At 37.0% G+C, this 22,476-nt stretch overlaps 2 protein-coding genes across 2 annotated transcripts; one reads left to right on the top strand and one right to left on the bottom strand.

Moving 5' to 3' along the window:
- Positions 1 to 1,167: 1,167 nt before the first annotated feature.
- Positions 1,168 to 2,819, bottom strand: LOC110100474 (UPF0481 protein At3g47200). The gene is made up of 2 exons (XM_020827997.2): positions 2,235 to 2,819; positions 1,168 to 2,142 (listed from the first exon to the last, which is right to left on the bottom strand). The coding sequence occupies exons 1-2, from the start codon at positions 2,817 to 2,819 to the stop codon at positions 1,333 to 1,335; spliced, it is 1,395 nt and encodes a 464-aa protein (XP_020683656.1). The 3' UTR covers positions 1,168 to 1,332.
- A 3,652-nt stretch (positions 2,820 to 6,471) lies between these two features.
- LOC110100469 (glyceraldehyde-3-phosphate dehydrogenase A, chloroplastic) lies at positions 6,472 to 21,758 on the top strand. The gene is made up of 4 exons (XM_020827989.2): positions 6,472 to 6,638; positions 6,718 to 6,837; positions 8,051 to 8,606; positions 21,067 to 21,758. The coding sequence occupies exons 1-4, from the start codon at positions 6,597 to 6,599 to the stop codon at positions 21,567 to 21,569; spliced, it is 1,221 nt and encodes a 406-aa protein (XP_020683648.1). The 5' UTR covers positions 6,472 to 6,596; the 3' UTR covers positions 21,570 to 21,758.
- Positions 21,759 to 22,476: the final 718 nt, after the last annotated feature.

The following is a 22,476-nucleotide window of genomic DNA, read 5'->3' as shown; positions in this document are numbered from 1 at the left end:
AAGTCTAAATCTCAACCTAATCTTGGTATTCCACAATTAGTTTTATGATGTTTAATGTCTTATCTTAGCCTAATCTTGATATGTGTAGGAAAATTATCTATCTTATTGGATTCAATTTGATCTGGTTGATCTTCTTATCATTACTTGATCTTGCTCTTTCATTATTGATCTTATGTTATGTTGTGATCTTATCATAATCTAGCTTTGAAATTTATATATATAGGCCATCTTATCTCATTGAATTATCTGGTCTAATAGTCTAGCATAACATGATTCATGTCTTAGGCTTCATTTAGGAATGACATTTTTACTACTTAAAGCGGCTTTCTAGTATAAAAATTAAAATTTTGTACTTGAAAGCCGCTTTAAAAATCAATAAAAAAGCCGTCCCAAAGGACGACTTTCTTCCTGCTTCTTAAACCGACTTTCTAGTACAAAAAAAAGTTAATTTTTGTACTAAAAAATCACTTTAAGAAGCAGGAAGAAAGCCGTCCCAAACAAAGCCTTAGTCTTTTATGTTTGAGCAATCAGCTTAAATCATATCCTATCTCTATAGGTTATGTTAGTCAAGCTTAACTTTAATCTTTCTAAATTTTAGATGATTGCTCTAGAGCATTCACCTTCCGTAGTTCATGAGCATACAATTTTATATCATTATATTTATATATCTAACATCCAAAATTTTAATACTACATACATATCACCCTATATTATTTTAATATCAAATATACCACTCATATTTTATTTATACTACCCTTATATTTTATTTCTATCAGTCACATTTAATATGAAAGTAAACTGTGAGTGCTATGTATGTAATATTAAACTTTTAGATGTTAGAAACGTAAATAGAATAATATAAGGGTGGTATGCATGTACATCTACCATTAATTTTTAGTTTATGATGTTATAATTAAAAGATCCCAAGTTCAATATCTTCCTCCAATTTTATATTTTTTTATAATTTCAAGCCAACCCCATAATGTAAAACTTTCTCATAACAGTATAACACAATCATTAAAGAAATATGATATGAGAATAGTGATGAACACTGATAATTTTAAGCTAAAATGATATTAAAAATATAATAATCTAAATCGATACAAAGAATTTCCTCAAACCAAAAACATAAGCAAGCATGCCATTCCCTTCTCCTGTCTCCTTTTCTTTCATAAATCAACACAACACCTCAAATTTCTTCTCCAAACCAAAATCAATCAAACACTTTCATGTTAATAAAATCAATAATAACAAACAAAACAAATAGCCCAAATCAGTATATCGCAAACATCAAAATCTCAACCAAACGCAACAATACGGTATCCAAACAGCTCAATGGCCCCGGCGAGGAGTTAGAGCCGGAGGAATAGCCATCGGCGGAGGCGGCGGCGTCGCCACCACTGCCTCCTCTGAACCTGCACTCTGGTAATAAGGCAACACACTGTAGACCGTCTGAACAACCGAAAGCACGAGTAGGAAAATGGCAGCGGCAAGCGACAGAAACGCCCACGGGCTCCTAAAGTAAGTATGTATCAAATTAGCCCTCCACATATTCCAGCTCTTCTGGCAATAAGCATTTACCCGCTTCTGCACGGCCTCGAGGCTACTATCCGGATCCAGCGTGACGTCCTTGGAGAGCGAATTGAAGAGATTCGCCACCGCCTTATCACTCCCCAAGGCGTTCTGTATGATCCCTTTCGAATGAAGCAAACTGACGTCTTTAGCAGAGTCGATTATGTTATCCATGAAGAAAACGTAGGAGGTGATCTCGCTGCCGGCGCCGACGTGGAGGCGTTCGAAGGCCATGAGGTTGAGATAGGCGTATTGGGTGGCGTCGTCGACGACGATGGGGGGAAGGCTGAGGACGCCGTGGTGGAAGCGGATGTCGAGAAGGCTGTTGGTGTGGCTCTTTCGGAAGCGAATGCCGGCTTCGTAGAGCTCGATGGCGGAGCGGATGATGCCTGCGGGGGAGGAGTCGGAGGAGCGGAATCGGGGTGGGAGGTCGGTTGGGGAGGAAGGCGGTTGGAGGAGGCTGCGGCGGTAGAGGTCGAGAGGGTGGAGACCGAGGCCGATGCCGGGGGTTGGAGCTAGTGGTTCCGGCGAGCAGAGCTTCAGAACTAGTCGGTTTATTTGATCTGGGTTCTAGGAAAAAAATTATTTTGATTGAAAATTCATGCTTCTAACCAAGAGATTTTAGATTATTAAAAAAAAAAAAACAGGTTTTTTGAATTTACCGCGGGTTTGCCTGTCTCGATCGAAACCAACTTCTCCAGCGCGAGCAACGGCAATTGATTCTCAACAATAAGCATATCCCTCTTAATATAAGGAAGAGTGTGCAACATCCCGTGATTACTAAATATCGGATCATCACTAACATAATCCCCAAACTGTCCAACATTAAGTCGCAGAATCTCCAGCATGAAGCACCCATCCACCACCATCAACCGCAGAAATTCTTCGTCTCCGCCAATCCCCTTCCACCTATCCTCAAGCCCCTGATAAGAGCTCTGCAATCTCTCCACAATCTCTTCCATCCCGGCCACGAAGTCTTCCAGCGGCTTCTTGGATCGGCGCAGAAGGTGGAGGAGAGCGCGGCGCTTGTGCTCTTCCATGCTCGCAAGGTCGGGGTCGCCGTGGTGGTGAGGACCGAAGGAGACGATTTGGGGACGGTAGGCTTTGGGGTTTAGGTCTTTGATGCAGGAGGGGACGCGGTAGATGGAGTGTTTTCTCCATAGGTTTAGTTCTTTGGATGGGTTGGCGGCTTCGTTTTGGATTGTGGTTACCCAGCTCCGGTGGTCGATTGAGCTGGCGGTTGCCATTGTGGAGGAGTGGCGTTTGGCTGCAGGATATATAGTTGCTGAAAGGACCCCTGGTTAGGAGTGCAAATGAGTCGAGGGGACTCGTGAGCTGGTTCGAACTTTATTCAGTAATAGGCTCGATGAGTTGAGCTTATCGAGGTCGCGAGTCGAGCTCAAAAACGATTTCGAAAGCTCTACGGCTTATCGAGCTCGAGCAGGCCTTTGCTCGACTCGGCAGCTCGACGGTGGAGCTTGCGGGCGAAAAATCCAAAATGAGGGCGAAAAATCCAGAACGCGGGTGAAAAATCAAAAATCCGAGCGGTAAATCCAAAATGCGAGAGGGAAAATGACGGCGGACGGGACTACGAGCTCGGGGGCGACAACGGTGGACGCGACTACGAGCTTGGGACAGTGACGGTCGATGGTTATGCTCTGGATGACGACGGATGAGCACTCAACGGCTACGCTCGGGACGACAAGCTCGGACGATGGATCTTGACAGCGGAGCTCGTAAAGACGACGAATGAGCTTAGGACGACAATTACCGACAACATACATGACTATGAGCTCGACAACGCAGCTCAACGAGCCACTCGACATGAAGACGAGTCGAGCTTGAGCTCGGATTTTGAGCTCGATCGAGTTCGAGCTCGGCATTTGATAGTCGAGCTCGACTTGAACACCTCATGGATCGAGCTCGACTCGACTCCTTTGCACACCTACCCCTGCCCCTGGCTTGCTTGATTGTTCTATAAAATTATAAATTTGTGAGGAATATTAATAGTGGTCCAATAATAATATTTTTATAATATTTATTTTGTAGGTTAAATATTTTAACTATATATATATTTTTTATATTAAAAATATGTTGAATGTTCATACAATATAATTATAAATCATAAGATCCGGATAATTATAATTAGGATTTACTAAGACATTAATTACGATTTAAATATGATTAGGAAGAAAATCTTTAATTGAGTGGGGGAAAGAGTATGGAGTGGGGAGAGGTATTTCTGGGGAATCGTTAAGGTGGGAGTGTCCACTCGTTGTTCAGAGCGAAATCACGAGACCGAAGCTTTGAGCCGAAGCTTTGCAAATATTCTGTGATGGCCAGCTCTTTACTGTGCCATCAACGCTGCTTTATTTTATATTGGCGCTTTTTTTCCTTAATAATTTTCATGGAACATTTATCCACCGACGGATAAAAACAGGGGGAAAATTCCGGTTGATTAGGTGGAAGTAGGGGCTCGTGAGTCAGCTCGGACACTTATTAACAAGCTCACAAGGTGAGCTTATCGAGTCATAAATTCGAGTTGGAGTATGTACTTGAGTTCGTATATAATATGAGCTCTAGTATGAGTCAGCCGGGCTCAGATCATAAGTTTGTCAAACCACTCGTTTAAGTTAAAATATATTTCAAAATTAAATTTAAGTTTCGTTTGAGATGGCTTTCTTACTGCTTCTTAAAACAGTTTTTTAATACTAAAATTTAAATTTTTTTTATTATATAACAAGTGTGTATAGTACTATTTTTCTCCTTTGTTCTAAAAAGGTGTATTAGAGGCAAAGATTTAACTAATATTAAGTGGTTTATATAACTTTGTGATTATTGTGAGTTTCTAAGATATTTTCATACAGTTGAGTGAGCTTTTAGTATACGATATCTGATGGTATAAAAATCTCTCTATTAGAGGGTGATTGATAAGTAGTGTTGTGATATCACATGTGAGGAAAGGTTGTTAAAACATGCGATAGTGAGTTTAGTCCCACATCAAGTAGTTAAAAAACATATTTATATAGAAATACCAAAGTGGTCTCTCGCCAGTACACTGAATTTTTTGAAGTTGAAAATATTTGCTACTAAATGTTTATTATTTTCTTTTTTCGTACTACTAATTTATTTAGCTCAAATCTATTGCCCCTTTAATAAATGTTATTCCACTTTTTCATAATAATTTTGATTTAAAAAAAATAATTTCAACAATATAAATATAAATAATTTGGATTACTTAAATAGTTAACCACAATATTTGAAGAGGATTCAAATTCCAAGCATTTTTTATTAAAATAATATATATTCAATAACACTTAATCAAAGAAGCAATGGCCGATAATTATGTTATTGTTGGATTGAAGTAGATGTTTATTATCTTAAGCCTATTATGGCGATCAAAATGAGGTAAAAATTAGCTCAAATAATTAAGATTTTAATCATTTAGATTACCCAATGAAACCATTTTTTTAGTTGAATGGCCTCAAATGAGATCCAATACTACCACTTTCAAGGGTGGAATATTCTCTCATAATTGAAACCCCTCTAATGCAGCGCGATCCCTTAAGTGAGGAGAAATAACAACGGGACCTACACCTGTGGGGTTGATTACTGGCTAGATTGTCGAGGGATTAGTTATGCTGCCAAGCGCCTCCTAAGGTGGGTGACAGTGGGTAGATACCTCGTTCCTAAAAAAAGGGGTAGAATATTCTCTCATAGTTGAATTGATGTAACTGAAGTTAATAGCTTCATTAATAGATCTTATATTCTACCATTAAAGATATTGGAGGTATTCCTCAATCCTCATGATAGATGGTGGTGCTTAGCTAACACTCTTTTTATTCTAAAATTTTTTACTGAAATAAAAGTCATATATTTATAATGCTTTATTAATAAATATGATTAATATTATTTTTTTAATTTTTATTTTTAATCATCATAAAACATATATATTGGTAACCACAATAAGGATTGTAGAGTGACAACCATGAATATTGTAGAATAAGATGATGACATGAATTTTCCAGTGCAATTTACAAGAGAAGTGAGTTGAACATGATATTTTTCAGGCTTTTCTCTCTCACAACTTATAATCTTTATTATTCAAGTTATAAGAGTTCCAATCTCAAAGAAATATAGAACAACATCACATGAAATCAAAATAAGAATTGGTATTATTCTAGGTCCTATTTATATCATCAAGGGAAGCTCCTATCAAGATTAAGTCTTCTTTTGAGATAATTTTCTTAATACTTTATAAAACATCTTTCTAATACAAAAAAAAAAAATTAATTAGAATTTTTTGTACTAAAAAATTATTTTAAAAACTATGAAAAAGCTGTCTCAAACAAAATCTAAATTAGATCATTTTAGATCTATAACAACCCACGAGAATGCTCTTATAATTGGACTAATCTCGTAACACTCAAAAGGATCTATTAATAACGACACATTGAACTAGAAAATCTCAATTCACCTCTACTTTTTTTTTTAATTTTTTTCAATAGACATAAATAATTAAACTTCAAATACATATCTACACCACTATTAAGAATCATGAATGTCAAGTCACAAATGTTTTAAGCCCGAGAAGGAGGCCCAACACAGGAACTTTTATTCTATCCAGTGAACGTACGCAGAGGAAGGTTCGGTTTTAGGCAAAAAAGAGCCTGTACTCGGTACACTTTCAAAAAACTCGGTATAGGCACTTTTTTGTCTAAAACCGAACCTTCCTCTGCATACATTCACTAAATACAATAAAAGTTCCCAACACAAGACACAGCAACCCATTTATGATCACAACGATGGAGAAGAATTAGCAGCCATACGTTTCAATGATAGGCTCATCCGAAATCTCATCCGTTTCTTCTCAACACTCTGAGACCATCCCCTCCTCTCGATCAATGGCTCACTACCATCACCACAATCTCTTCTTCCACTCTCTTTCTTCCCTTTCTCATCTTTAAGCTCTCTTCTTCCTTCCTTCTATCATCTCTTTCTCCATCTCCTACGGCCGGCCCTTCATGGCTTCGGCTACTCTCCTAGTAGCCAATGCCTCTCTCCAGGTCTCTCTCTCTCTCTCTCTCTCTCTCTCTCTCTCTCTCTCTCTGGCTCATATTGACTGTTTAGGGTTTACATGAACAGGGGAATAGCAAGGGGTTCTCGGAGTTCTCTGGGTTAAGGGGATCCGCTGCTCTGCCTTTCTCGAAGAAGGCTTATTCGACTGATGACTTTGTCTCTGCCATTGGCTTTAAGGCTGCTGCTGTGAGGATCGCTAGCTTCTGTTTCTCTTTTTTCTTCTTACTATTCTTTACTGTCTACACTGATCTTGTAGGATTTGTAATCACATAAGAACTATTTTGATAAAAAATTACTTCTTCAAATATAAAGAACCTATCTTTTAATTTTTGTCATAAGGTAATTTGGGTTGGATTGACGATCAATGGATTGTTAATGATCATTGTGAGTTATTGTAAGTTTATAAGTACTTCTGATTTGGAAGTAGTAGGCATCAATGGAATGAATTAGCCTATCCACAATATTTTTCTCCCTGTTTTCATCTCTTCTTCCTTTCAATTTTTCGGAGTCACTGACAATCTCGAATTGACAATCTTTTTTTTCTCTTTTTTTTTTTTTTTGGCTTTGGGTATATTTTTTGTGATCTTATTGAGAAGAAGAGTGTTAATTGATATGCACCCATTGTGATTCTCCCTAAGTCAAGGTTAGTTGAAAAAATATGAAAATAGAGAGAAAACAGAGTGAAGGGGCTAATTCCTTTCATTGATGCTCACTCCTCTCTAAATGGAAAAATTATTACATGTGGTGCTCATATAGGTCTAGAGGTCAGTTCGGATGCGCTATGTCACTCAATGCATAGTGAATTGGATGACGTAGCTTTTTGGATTGATCTCCAGACGTGTTTGAACTCCGCACGGGCTAAACTCTCATCTAAATGAGAGTATTTATCGTCTTATAATAACTTAAAATGATCATCAACTATCTATTAATCACTAATAGAGCCTAAATTATTCATTATAATCATTATCACTCGTATATCTCATTAATCTGCAAAATTAATATATGTGTATATAATGCTATGCAAATATTTGAAAAATGCCTCAAAGATAAAATATGTCTATAAATATATTGCCTATATGTTATGAAGCTCATATGCATAGGACAAGAGATTATTAAAATAAATCAAGTGAAAATTCATGCAAAAATAGCTAATATAAATATTTTTCCATAGCTATGTTTCATATTTTGAATTCTTCGTTCATATAATTTTCTTACACAAAATTTGGGGTATAATATTTTTTAAGATGTATAATTAATCAATTAAAATATTAATTATATTCATCTTAAATTTAATTCAGGATATTTGTAGTCAAAATTTTTTCTTAAATTCCCAAAGTAGTTAAAAATGATTTTTTTTTTATTTTTTGAAAATCTCAGACAAATATGTATGTAAATATAGGTAGGGGAAAGCGTCGCAGGGGTTCATAATAAGGGAGTGGTGGAAGCGAAGCTGAAGGTGGCCATCAATGGCTTCGGTCGCATCGGGCGCAACTTCCTTCGATGCTGGCACGGGCGCAAGGATTCCCCTCTCGACGTGGTGGCCATCAACGACACTGGTGGCGTGAAGCAAGCGTCTCACCTCCTCAAATACGATTCCACGCTCGGCATCTTCGATGCCGACGTTAAGACCGCCGGCGATCGTGCGATCTCGGTCGATGGAAAGATAATACAGGTCGTCACTGATCGAAACCCTGCAAATTTGCCATGGAAGGCTCTCGGCATCGACATCGTCATCGAGGGCACTGGTGTGTTTGTCGACAGGGAGGGGGCCGGTAAGCACATTCAGGCCGGTGCGAAGAAGGTTCTGATTACGGCTCCGGGAAAGGGTGATATACCCACCTATGTCGTCGGCGTCAATGCGGATGCTTACAGCCATGATGAGCCTATCATCAGCAACGCGTCCTGCACTACCAACTGCCTCGCTCCTTTCGTCAAGGTCCTTGATCAGAAGTTCGGTATGGCTTAATCCATTTCTTTACTTTATCTTAGAACAATCCGTTTTACAATGCCTTGTTATCTCTGGCTTGCATTTATCCCTTTTGAATCAGGCTGATGATTACTATTCTCATACTTTAACACTAGTTTAATCGCTTCCCTGAGTTCTGCTGAGCTTTTCCTGATATAGCTTCATTACTTTTCATTTTTTTTTGTTTCCAATTGTTAGTTATTCTTTCTCTTATTATTATCAAGGAAGAAATAGAACTACCTGTCGATTATAAAGTATTGTGACTAGGGATAATGCAAATATTTTTTTCTCTCTTGAAATGTGAGTAAAATTAATCTGACCAATCTAATAAATTTTGCAGTGACACAAAATTGTCAGTTATAATGATGATTTTTAGTGAAAACTATTATATAAGATTCTGGAAATATCTTTTTAAAGTTTATGATAAAATTATTTCAAAATAATATATCTATACTAGTTTTTTGTGTAAGATTACAAGTTATTTTCTTGTTCATTTAAATAACTGAACTATAAATGCTTGCTCGATAATTAGGTTTCTAGTTTGTTGCTATGATAAATGCACTTATTGGAATTATATATGTTTTTTAAACACTTGTATGTGCTAGTGTCATTGCATTTACATTGATTCTTATGAGGCATCTTGGATTCAAGTTTCAATTGGATTCTTGAAACACGTTGGTGGCATCTTCCATATTGCAAGGCATGGATCATCGATACGGCATTATGAAGAAAGTTAGGGATAAGGGGACTGGGATATGTTACAATGTTGCTATCACTGAGAAGATTGCCTGCATTATAGGACTACGCTATCACATTCCTTCTATGAAATTTTATGCAGCACCTATTATAATTCATATGAAGTGGAAATGCTTTTATATTTTTTAGAAAATATCAAGATAGATATGAATCTGATGGATATATTACTCTATTTTGTTGGGACATACTATGGGATCCTATTTATGAGATAACAAATAGACATCCTTCAATGCGTATTTTGATTAAAATTGCAAGTTATATGTCAAGTAGGTTCTATAGCCTTAGATTGATAGGTAACATTACAATAACAATATTTTTATATTATTTTCATTCGTCACTTTACAATACTCTTCCTAGATTACATTTTGTCATATATATTTTTTGAAATCAATATACTTATTCGATTCCTATAATCTTCCTTCCCTAGTCCTGAGAAAATTGAAAGACTCACTTCGTAGTAGCATTAATTTAGTAGCATGATATTATGCTTCAACCTGCTCATCTCAAGGTCCAGTTGCATGTGGATCGCTACGATTGGCACAAAATTGCACATGTTTTCCTTGTTACATAATGCAACACATGAAATATTTCTTGGAATTTGTAAATTCCCTAACTAATAATTTACATATTTTAATATTTTGAAAATTGAATTAATTTTCAACAGTGAGAGACTACATTAGAGCAGTGTAAAACTTTGGGACTAAATTAGGCACTTGTTAGTAATCAAAGTACTATTTTGGGATTTCTCTCCTTTATCAAGCTATTATATTTTCTCTCTTTCTTGTTACTAATTCAAATTTGAGAATGATTTCTTCATTGGCCATACTCATTGAAGATCTAGGAAAGCTTGCATACTTATGTAGTTCTGTGTCAAATGACCTTCTTTATAAAATCAGCGAGGATACTCAACAAGTAGGGGAAAAATCAAAGAAAAATAGCCCACTTTATTGAGAAAAATCAACTAACGGAAGAAAAACAAACAAGATACAAGTGATCCTCAATTCGAGAGGAGGATCGTTCTCTCCCGATTCTCTAGACGTCACTAGAGCCCAAAGGAAACCTAAACCTAAGAGATCTCAAATTTCAGCCAAATTCAAGATGCCCTAATCCTAGGAAAACAAACTATTTACTGCATACAAATCAAAAGGAAATCCCTAAACAGTCCCTACATTCAAATTTCCCTCCTAACTCCCTAAAAAATCTAACAGCTCACGCACGCCCGGGCGTGTGTTCGATGCGTATAGGAGGCGGACATTTTTGTTTCCGCCTCTATTCGCGTAAGCCGGTCCCGTCTGACCGGCTGGACCAATCTAACAATACTCCCCTCCCAAAGATCCACCTTGTCCGCAAGGTGGAAAGATGACACCATCCTCCATTCCTTCTTCATCACAAATGGTAAGAATCTGAAAAGTTTGATCCTTACACCAGTACCTCGGCGGTCTAACACCTTGCTAGTCATCATCTCCAGTGACAAACATTGATTTCTTCTTGAGAAGGCATTCAACTTCCAACTATCACCAACAACACTTATTATATGACGCTAGCTAAAATAACTACAAACCTCCAACCACTTTTATGACCTTCGCATCTATACTTGGTTGATTGAAGGAGAAGAATGAGTTATACCATCAACCACGGATTCTTCTTTTATAAAGCAATATATGATTTAGGCATGAAAGGCTATGGTTCAATAAGATCTTGAGTTTGACAGCCACCTATCTCAAAAAATCAAAAGTAAATCTTATTTAGGGCTTTAAGATCAAATAGAGTCCACATCTGCGAAGGGCCTTCTTTTTAGTAATGAATATATTGCCCATTCGTTGAATATACCAGCAGATATTTGCTAAAAATATGGCTTATGCATCAAGTTCTAGTGTTGACATCAAATGCTTGTTCTTGGTAGTATGTGACAAATTTAAACAAGCTGGGTTCTTTTCATTCAATTGCAAATTCATGCATGCATATTTCAGTGCAGTCTTAGCGGAACACAAAGAATGCTTGCTTTATCCTTTTTCTTATACATTTTGTTAGATGAAAGGGATTATTAGAATTTGCTGGGACATTTTTTCTTGGGATTGCTTGAGAAAGATACTTGGTATGATTTGTTGAATTTCCTAAGAATAATAGGGTTGCTGAATAGTGATACGTCTCCATACAATTAGTTCTTTATCATTACCAATATAAATTGTAGATCTGATTGGAGGCATTGATTTATTAATATACAATAAATAAGTATTTGTGTAGGAGGTGAGGGACATTTCCATGTACATTTGACCATAAACTTCAACATTGAAGATGAGTTTTGTTTTATTGACCTTCAATGTGACAACTATTTAAGGATACAATCTCATGATAACGACCGTAGATATTGTAACATGGATATTCATAATGTGTTCCCGAAGTAGCACTTTTGCCTAGTTTTTTCAAAGACCAAAACCAGTGAATAAGCTCTGAATATTGTTAGTGCCTGGTTTTTTCAAAGACCAAAACCAGTGAATAAGCTCTGAATATTGTTAGATTCATGCTTTAAGAAAGGCATCTGATTTGAGTGCTCATAAACCATGGTTCATGAATCATTCATTTACTTATCTAGACCCTCTATTAGCATACGAGTATATATACTAGATGCATTGCCATCTTATTGCATAAATTTTCAAAATTTATTGTTCCAATTCTTCTCAGTTCTCATTTTGTAGAAGGTGAATTGAATGTCCTTAAATTTCAATGTGCCACATGGGCACACTTACACTTGGATGGGATAGAACTATTGTTCATGTTGTTATTTCACGTGTGTTAACTGCGATAGTTTCTTGATTTTCATTGACATCAAATTGGTGGTCTCTGTTTTTTTTTTATACTTTGGAATATTCCCAAAATCTACATCATCGTTGGCATATTGGTATCTGTCCCTTGTGAGCATAATTTGAGGTTTATGTTTAATGAGAAATTGAGATTCTTTTTGGAATAGATGTTTTCTGACAAAATTATATATAATATTAGCTTTTGTTTCAGTGTTAATTCCCCTATTATTATATTTTGTCGAGTTTATTATTATGATGGAACAATGATATGGGAACAGGGGGAACATTTTCTTCTTTTTTATTAAAATATCAGTATGATCGCATATAGTCAATTTGTTGCAACACTCGGTGGCTTAGTAACTTGCATAAAAAGTCCTATATCTGGCACAAATGGCTAGCTTAACTTAAATAAGTGGCACTTTCAGAGTAACGGATAGAACGAATGCTTTCATACTCACACAATTAGGAATATTAGGTTTCTTGATTCTGATGATGATCTAGTGTGTGTTTTGTGGAAGCAGAAGACCTTGGTTGCTCTCAGCTCTAACTTAAGAACTATGTTACTCTTCTTTATATGATTTTAATTCAACAACATTGTACTTCATGGATAAAATGTGCTCTTATCCTTTATTCTTATTTCTAGGTGTTTCTTAAAGTAATGATTCCTTAAGAGGGTAAGTCTTCCAAGAAAGATTGTTATGAAAATTTTCTATACCCATCTCAATTTTTCTTCACATAATCCATAGCTAAAAAAAATTACAATCTTATGCTTTTTAAGTGTATTTAAACAATTGTGAAGTCTCGTATTGTATACCTTTACTATCTGCTAAAGTTGAAGACATTTGGACATTACAAGCTAGGCATTCGCTTTCGGCTTACTCTTGGTTGGCGTATAGGAAAATCTGCCCTAGAAATAATTATAATTTTCCAAGTGTACTTACCGAACCATTAACATCATAGGCTGTTGGGACATATCACCAGGGAATGCTTTACACATTCTTTTAAAAAGAAATGCTTTGGAGCGCTTAAACGGTTCTTTGTTTTGATAATTATTATCTCCGGAAGGAGACTTTCTTTCTTAGGTAATTTATCAAAATTTTCTTTTTTTTTTCTTTGTCGTTTTCTGACTTGACATATTTATGCGCGTATTAGTAAAAAATATATTTTTTACTACATTATCTTCAAGTATTCTATTATTTATTTATTTATTTGTTTTGGTATGATTCTTCTTTCACACGTGAGGTAAATATTTATGGTTTTTAGTTATTCTTCAGCATGTTCTACGTCACTTTTTTTTTCCCATTCTCCTAGTTTTGCTATTTGTCCCACACATCTTTGTTTCTTTTAGCTTCATCAGTTTTGTTTATAATGGTATCAATCAATGTATTATGGCAAAGTGCCCCAAGCCAAAGCAAAAAAAAAAAAAAACGGAAAATATATTTTAGGCACAATTTTCAGTTACACTATTTTGTAAAGGATTGCAAAACTAGTCATTTTCTGAAGTCATGTATTCTACTTTAGTGGCATGTAGCCATATAATAAATGTGATTAGATCCATATGCATGTCATCTAATATAGATCTGAACTAGAGCATCCTAGAACAGTTGATTATTAAATTCAAATTAGTGGATTGTTTTAATGCTATCATAGAAGTTTATGATGCCCGGGAAAGCCTGGAGCAAAAGTTCTGACCGAACATCCAAAACTATGACCACTCATTTTTTTCTTAACCGGTGCGAAATGTTTGTTTTACCAGCAGATCACAAAGATTTTAGTGGATTTAGAATTTCCCTCAAGTGACACAGATCAGTGGGTTTAGAATTTCACTGAAGTTTCAAGGCATATGAGAGAAACATTTAGATTATTGGCTTCCTATATGATATAAACATTGAGAAAATTGTAGGTCTATATATTTAGAATCCTGAAAATTTCTAGGGTATTTTAAATACAGGAAAAATGCAAAACTTATTCCCTTTATGTTATATTCTTATGAATCCACAAAATTTATGATCCCTCTTGATGCCTTTCTTTGGATATACGCTAATATGTTTTAACCATACTTAGTTCAGTGTGCGCATCTAGTACAAGCTGTCCTGATTGAAATTTCCAGATTATCCATTGGTTTTCCAATGATTTAGGAGACATATACCTTAATTTTACTGAGCTTACTTCTTTGAATTCCAAATATGCTTACTGCCGTAATGCACAGTAGAATAAACTTTTGACTTGCTTGGTGTTTCTTTAATCAAGCAAACTTTAGCTGATAGGCGTCCCAGGTGGCTAATTTACACCACTCTAAATTTTTCTCACATTTGTTAGCTCACTCTTTTTTCTTTCAAACACTTTATGCAACACACTGACAATGAGCAAGGTGGGGTGATGGTAGAGGAGAGACAAGGAATGCCAAGTTTTTTCTCTTTACATTTTTTCTTCCTCTATCCAAATGCCTTACAAGGCTACCATCTCATAAGTTATCTTCTATTTACTATGAGAAACTTATTATATTTAATGTAAGTGACATTAAAAACTCATGGCTCATATCTTTCTATAACTCGATAAATTTATTTGAAGTTTTCTCAACTCCAACACTAATCGAGGTAGCCTAGCTCTAATTGTGGAACTATGGTAGTTGAGGTTGAGAATGGTCTAAGTCGAAAATGGTGAAGTGTGATTAATTATGATAAGTTCAACATCAAACGTTGAGACATTGAAAAAGTTGATTTGTCTTACCGTCTAAAGAAGATACTTGGTGTTAGATTGCTTCAGATTTGATGAAGCATGCGGAAAAAAACTAAACTGTTGCTAGCCATAAAACGCATTGTAGTTTTGATAAAATTAATATGGGATGCAGACTTATAAAAGAGGTAAATTTTTGGAGTTTGTGAAGTAGTCACGTAGGAGCCCACCACCTCCTCCCATTGTTTCTTTCAAGAGTGGTATGGTAGGCTATTACTTCTGTCCTCGAAAGATGATACTCAATATGGGATCATCCAAATGTGAGATTGTTGGGAGATCCTCACCAATGGATAATGTAAACCAAAGCAATAGAGTAAGTAATGACAAAGCTAACTTCAGTAGAACATAGACATCGGAGTGAAGCATGTCGAGGCTAGGCTAGTGGCTAAGGAAAAGGATGAGTTCAGTAAAGTCAAGTTTATGTTGAACAAAAGAACAACAATGGGAGAAGAGGTCAAGGATGATCTAGACATGATTGAGGCGACCCAAAGAGTGGGTAGTGGTACAAATGTGAAAGAAAGCATTTTTCTTCAAAATGAAGTAGATTTTTATGTCATTAATGGGAGGAGGAAGTTCTTCTTGAACTTCTTGGAAGAAAGAGAGAGGGACAAGAAGGGAAAAGAAGAGCAGCTCATAGGAATTCTAGGCTATTACAAGAGGGGCACTCTTTACAACATCCTATACATCCTATATATAGGAATTAGGCACCGTTGTGGTGTCTTGCGGAGTATCGCAAGTAAAACCGGACCAAGAAGTTGCAATCTCCACCTTGGTTCGATTTTATGATCAAAGAACCACTAGTTTACAAGAACTCACGCTTGCTGCAATTCGACCGGCTCCCTATACTAACTCCACAGGCAAACCCCTTGAATCGACTCAATGATGCTCGCAAACAACCTCCTTTGTGTGTTCTGATCCATGGCTCCAGCTCACGCTCTCGCACGTTCTAAACCACACACGCCTGCGCCCCTCGCTGTTCCTCCCGTGATTCGCACACTCGTACCTTGCACATCGCCTGTTCCTATGTGACATAATCGTGCTCCAACACTGAGCAACCGCTTACTTGTCTTCCCTAGGTATTTGTGCGCGCTCCAACCTGTGACTTCGCACGATCAGAATGCTTAGTGGAGGCTTGTTTGTGAGCAGGATTGGGCTCGATTCAACACATTTTGCTCGTTAAATTAGGGCAAGGAGCCGGTCGAATTGCAGCAAGCGTGAATTCTTGTAAACGGTGGTTCTTTGATCATAAAATTGGATCAATGTATTGGTCCAGTTTTACTTACGATGTTCCGCAAGACACCACAACGGTGTCTAATTCTTATATATAAGATGTTGTAATGGGTGCCCCTCTTATAATAGCCCATTAATAAAGGAATAAAATTCATGTGAGCTGCTCTTCCTCTCTCTTTCCTAACCCTCTCTCTTTCTTCCAAGATGTTCAAGAAGAACTTTCTCTCAAGAATGACATAACATAGATCTCTATACCAAAATGAGCAGTCAAACTTTTTGAATTTTTATATGATAACGAAACACAGGCCTCTATAATTTCATCCAGAGACGAAGCATTTGTGTAGGGAGAAGCCTGGCCTCTTGCCTCAGGAAGTGTGCAACCACTTTAGCGAAGAGTTTTTGTGTAGCTGGTAGCCTGGTAGAAGATTTGGATAATATTGTCAGTTTAGGCAATGCTTCAAAAAATAAAATGTGAAGAAAAAGCATATAAAAGTTGGAGACCGTGTATGTATCTGCTATACATAAAATGTATGTAAAATGCAAAGTAACATTCTCGGCATTGGATTTGTTAGAGGTATATAGTGAATATAAAGGATGGATCTCTTACTAAAATAGATGAGCATCAGAAGTCAAAATTGACAAGAAACAAGACGTTTCATTTTTAACTCAAAACCAAGTTCATGACGTTTCTTAAAGAACTTGACTGAGAATGAGTCCGGGAGGTGTCATCCTTTGCCTTGGTCATCTCAACTTTGTCTAGTTGCAACAACTTTTTAATGCAGGCATGATTAGGTGCTTGTCCAAGATTATGGTCATGAATCATTAAAAAAAAAAATGAATTCATATAGCCGACCCCACATACTGGGATAAAGGCTTGATATTGTTGTTGTTGTTGTATTGATTACAGCATGAGGAAGTTGTTTATTTATTTTTCGAAAGATAAGTTTGCAGCATTCTTTGTATTTATAGCATTGTTTTCAAGAGTTAAGTACAAGGTGATGCATAAGGCTTCATTTTTTTTCTTTAATGCACAAAATACAAAGCAAAGTGGTGCTTTTACTAACTAGAGCATTCGTGAGTTATGTCATATATACGTATATTATATGCATTATTGAATCCCCCGGATGGTCAACAGCACTCCTCAGCATTCTTTGCCCTCCTCTCCTACATCTCCTTCTCTATCAGCCTCTTGAAATTTTCCCCACTCTCTCCTACTGGCTTCTCCCTGGTGGTCTCATTAATGTTGCCTGAGGCAGACCCCTTGGGTGCTAGAAGAGTGGTTGTAGTTTTGTAAGAGTCTCTTGAGCTACTGCTTCTGGCTCCCTTCTCCGGATTCTTCTAATTTTCCACCAGCTGTGCCACCGGATTCTTCTAATTTTCCCCCAGCTGTGCCAACTTCATGCCCCCCCCCCCACCCTCCCCAAGTCACGGGGCATCAACACCTTCACTACTGCTCGGATCTCCGCCTTCAACCCTTTCATGAAATTCCCCTCCAACACTGTATCTGAGAGTCGCTCCACCCTGCTAGCTAGGTGATCAAACTACTCCCGGTAATCTGCTACTGATCCCTCCTGTGTCAGAGCAAAGAACTGCTCATAGAAGTCTCCTCCTTGATCGGTTTGGAAACGCTCTATTATGCAGTTTTTAAATTATCTCCAGTTCCTGATCGGCCTCCTCTGGTCTCTCCATTGAAACCACGACAGGGCTTTTCCTTCCAAGCACAGTCCTTCTGCTGTCAGCTTCTCCTCCTCCGTCAGCCCATTGACGGAGAAGTATCGCTCAACCTTATAAATCCACCCATACGCATCTTCTCCTTCGAATATGGGCATTCTTAACTTCCTCACCTTCTGATCGCCACCATTTCCCCTGATTCTCCCATAATTTCTCCTCTCCCAAGTGCTAGGTCCACCCCATGTTTCCTGATCTTCCCTTACTCTGCCATAGCCCAAACTCCCTTCTAGACCCCCCCTTCTTCAAAATTAGCAGCCCGACTGCTGTAAAACCCCTCATGGCGTTCCCAATCAGCCCCTCTTTGCCCCGCTCCCCATAGCCATACCTTTCCCCATGTCGATCTCCTCTTTCCTCCCTATGGAAAGGTTCCACATAGGGTCTTCTTCTTTCCCCTTCCACGATTTCTACCTCTTCTTTCTCCTTACGGATTTCAAAATTGGTGTTTTTTGCTTCTGGGCCCTTCAATTCGGATGCCGCCGTTTGTGCTTGAAGATCCAGCATTCTTTTCATCATATCCCTGAGATCGGCCACTTGCCCCTCCATGAAAGAAATTCTTTCCTCCACGGTTTCTTTGATGTGATTCATCTCTCCTTTGAGTCTCTCATCCAAAGCATCAACTTTCTTGACCGCCATTACAATCCGGAGTTTGTAGATTCACAAAATCTGGATTTTGGAGTAAAAAACAGCAACTTCCTCCTTTTCCGGGCAAAAAGCTGCTGCTGGAATTTGCCGAAAACAGCCCTCCACCGGTACCAAGACTTGCTCTGATACCAATTTGATAGGAAACACTTGTAGATCTCAAGTATTTCCTATCAATCTTATAAAAAACATCAATAATTCTTCAAAAAAGTCCACACAATATCACAAAAACAGTAGATAACTTGTATTATTTGATGAAAGGAACACGGAAAATAGCAAGATACACTTGATCCTCAATTCGAGAGGAGGATCGATCTCTCCCAAATCTCTAGACGCCGCTAGAGCCCAAAGAAAACCTAAATCTAAGAGATCTCAAATTTCAGCCAAATTCAAGATGCCCAAACCTTAGGAAAATCAACTATTTAATGCATACAAATCAAAAGGAATTCCCTAAACAGTCCATACATTCAAATTTCTATCTTAATCCCCCTAAAAATCCTTCCTAAAACGCTCTACTTGGATGGTCTGGCCGCTCAATCTCCGCAGGAGGCGGAGATCCCGCGACAAATTGCGAAGGGCCGGTCCCGTGCGGACTAGCTGGACCGGTCTAACAGTCAACAACAATTAGTCAATCACTAATGAAAGCATATAAGAATTAGCAGTGGAATACACATGAAGTGAATAACAATTATGAAGTGACTAGAACCAGTGGGAGAGAACAGAGAAGTAATGAGCTTTGCAGCGGGCCAACGCATCGCTTCAATTCACACTTAAAGCACACTTTGAATAAGACTTTTAAAATCATGTAGAAGTACAAATGAGATGAAAGATTAAAGCTTTTAGGTTTGATAGAGGTGGAGAGTACACCTCATATGCATCTGAATATTGTGGCAGGCTACATCACATTTATCATCAATTATTTCCCTTTGAAGAGTGTGAAGGGTACAACTCCAGCAGAAGATTGGAGCAATAAGCAGCCTATTGTAGCACACTAATAAACTTGAAATGGTTTGCCAAGACACGAGTATCATATTCAATAAATGAACTGGCTAACCATTATAAATGAATCTGCATCTGTTATTGCGTCCAATCAAATGCATATAAACCTACAATCCACTAGCAAGGAAAACAATGTTTAGCAACCATGAGGGAGGAGCATACTTATGGTGTACTAATAAGGACCCCAAAGGAACCACATTGGTAAGAGAATAAGAACGAGTTACCAAATCTAGGATGGGGGAGTAAACGATTTTATAAATAAACTAGTCGTTTAGTTGTTATTTTACTAACATTAAGAATGAGTTTGTGATAACAAGTAAATGATGAGTGATGAACTAGTAAGTAGTAACCTTATAGTATTTTTTATTTTTATTTTTATTTTTTTAGTAACCTTGTACTATACAGCATGCAAACCATCCAATTAGAGGGAAAAAAAACAAGGGAAATAAAAGAAAATATATTGGTTCATAGCTCTCAAACACACACAACACATGCGAGAGTCGAACCTGTAACCTCTTAGTTGAGAGCCAAATTCCTAACCAACAAATCAAAGAGAGCTATGTATGGGAGTAGCGTGAATAAGATGATGGGATGTGAATTTGTATTTCAAAAGAAACAAAGAGGGGTTTAGTTATCGTAATAGACTAGTAGTTATTGCAGCGTACTGTAGCAGTATTTTTTCCCCCAACTGTGCGGTGTTTGACATTTTTAGTCATCCATTTATCTTTCAGTTCAGTTTCATCCCCACTTACGATGGAATCTTTGCTTTAAATTGTTCTACCCATTCCATCTTAGCAACATTTTTTTTGTTTAGGGTTTACATTTCTATCTTACTATTTGCTATTATCTTCAATAAATGCCGATGACACATTTCCGAACAGATTCCTTTGGGGTTACCTTTTTTAGAATCCAATCTGAGCAGTTTCATTTCTACCTTATTTAAATTATTTTTTTTAAGGAAAAGCTTCATCAAGGAATACTTATCTAGCAAATACTATTTTATGCCATCAATATTTATATAAATAGTAATATTTCATATAAATACTGCTGACATAAAATAACATTTGTTAGATACACAATCGTTGATAAATATGACCTATGTTAAGAAAGATAGAGTTAGACCTAAAAAAACTTGGTTAAAAAGTATTACAAATGATGTTTTCTTAATAGATTTAAATGAAAATTTGACTCTTAATAGAACATAATGGAGAAAAAGACTCATGTAGCCGACTCCACGTAGTGGGATAAAGGCTTGATGTTGATGTTTTTGTTGCACTATTTATGTATTATTTCAATGTGTATGCAAGGCGGCAAAGTTCTGCAAATTTTAACAAAAATAGATAACCATTACGTTGTCTCTTACACCTGAGCGCTTTACCAGTCTAGACTCCAAATCATAACTCTGTTCATTCCTTATGTCCACATGAAAACACCAAAAACTAAAGTAGCATTTGTGAAGCTCTGTGTTACAAGTTCTGGACAAAATCTGGGAATATAAACGTTATGACCCCCCAGTTTGATACAAGCTTTGCATAACAAATGTACATTTGCAAACAGGTATCATCAAAGGAACAATGACAACTACTCACTCCTACACTGGTGACCAAAGGCTACTGGATGCCAGCCACCGTGACCTCCGCCGCGCCCGTGCCGCCGCCCTCAACATTGTCCCAACATCCACCGGTGCGGCCAAAGCCGTGGCCCTTGTCCTCCCCACTCTCAAAGGCAAACTTAACGGGATCGCCCTTCGAGTCCCCACCCCAAACGTCTCCGTCGTCGACCTTGTCGTCCAAGTTAGTAAGAAGACATTCGCCGAAGAGGTCAATGCTGCTTTCAGGGACAGTGCAGAGAAGGAGCTGAAGGGTATCCTCTCCGTTTGCGACGAACCGCTTGTCTCCGTCGACTTCCGGTGCTCCGATGTGTCTTCAACAGTTGATTCATCTTTAACTATGGTGATGGGTGATGATCTGGTCAAAGTGATTGCATGGTATGATAACGAATGGGGCTACTCGCAGAGGGTCGTAGATTTGGCTCACATTGTTGCGGATAACTGGAAGTAGTCATTGAGCAGTTAGCTGTTCAAATGTAATTTTTCCTTCTTTTGTTTTTTTTTGTTCTTCTCATTGAAGTTTTTATTTTTTTTCCTTTTTTAGTTATATTGTCTTTGTAATGAGGCATTTGATCTTTTTGGATCTTATGTGAAATGTAAAACCTGTATTTGATTTACGTGGAAGCAGACTTTTGTATCTCTTCGTGATATCATTGATGATTTTGTTAAGCATTTTTTTTGGTTCTCACATTGTTATGAATTTCATTGATTTTTGATATTTTATAAACATAAAATAATTAAAATTTAAATACAAGAAAATTTTCAAAATTAAATTTGAAATTTGTAATCATATGATTCATTTTTAAAAGATGTTTAAATATTTTGGCAGTTTATAAATAAAGTTTGGTTTAAAATAAGATTTTGTTTGAGATAGTTTTTTTATTGTTTTTAAAAACAACTTTTTAGTATAATAAAAAAAAAATTATACTAAAAAATTTGTTTTAAAAAAATACTAAGAAAGTTGTCTCAAATGAAGCTAAAGTATTTAATGCACAAAGAAATATACTATGAATACTTACATGTAATTTGTTGTACTAATATTTCTATTTAAATAGATAAAATTTTATTTATAATAACTTAAAATATAGTGATTTAGTAAATTTATTTAAGTTATATTATGGAGCTATTATTTCCACATAAGATGAAAGAGGTTTTTAGCGTCGTAGCGCTCCAAACTGACGCCACAGCACTTCAAGGTGGAGTGGACAATTTTTTTTTCATTTTTTTCTAAAGGGTGACGTCTGTTGGTGTTATCAACTTGATTTTCTCGTGTTTTGAGTTAGAAAATTGTGTAAGAAAGAAGGGAAACAATGAGAGAGCGAGAGAGGAGAGATCTGCCCTTATTTTCCCTCATTTTC

This window comes from Dendrobium catenatum, unplaced genomic scaffold (assembly GCF_001605985.2).
Source record: "Dendrobium catenatum unplaced genomic scaffold, ASM160598v2 fragScaff_scaffold_353, whole genome shotgun sequence".
Classification (NCBI taxonomy): Eukaryota; Viridiplantae; Streptophyta; class Magnoliopsida; order Asparagales; family Orchidaceae; genus Dendrobium; species Dendrobium catenatum.
Note: the sequence above shows the minus strand (reverse complement) of the source record. Positions and strands in the feature narration are given on the sequence as shown.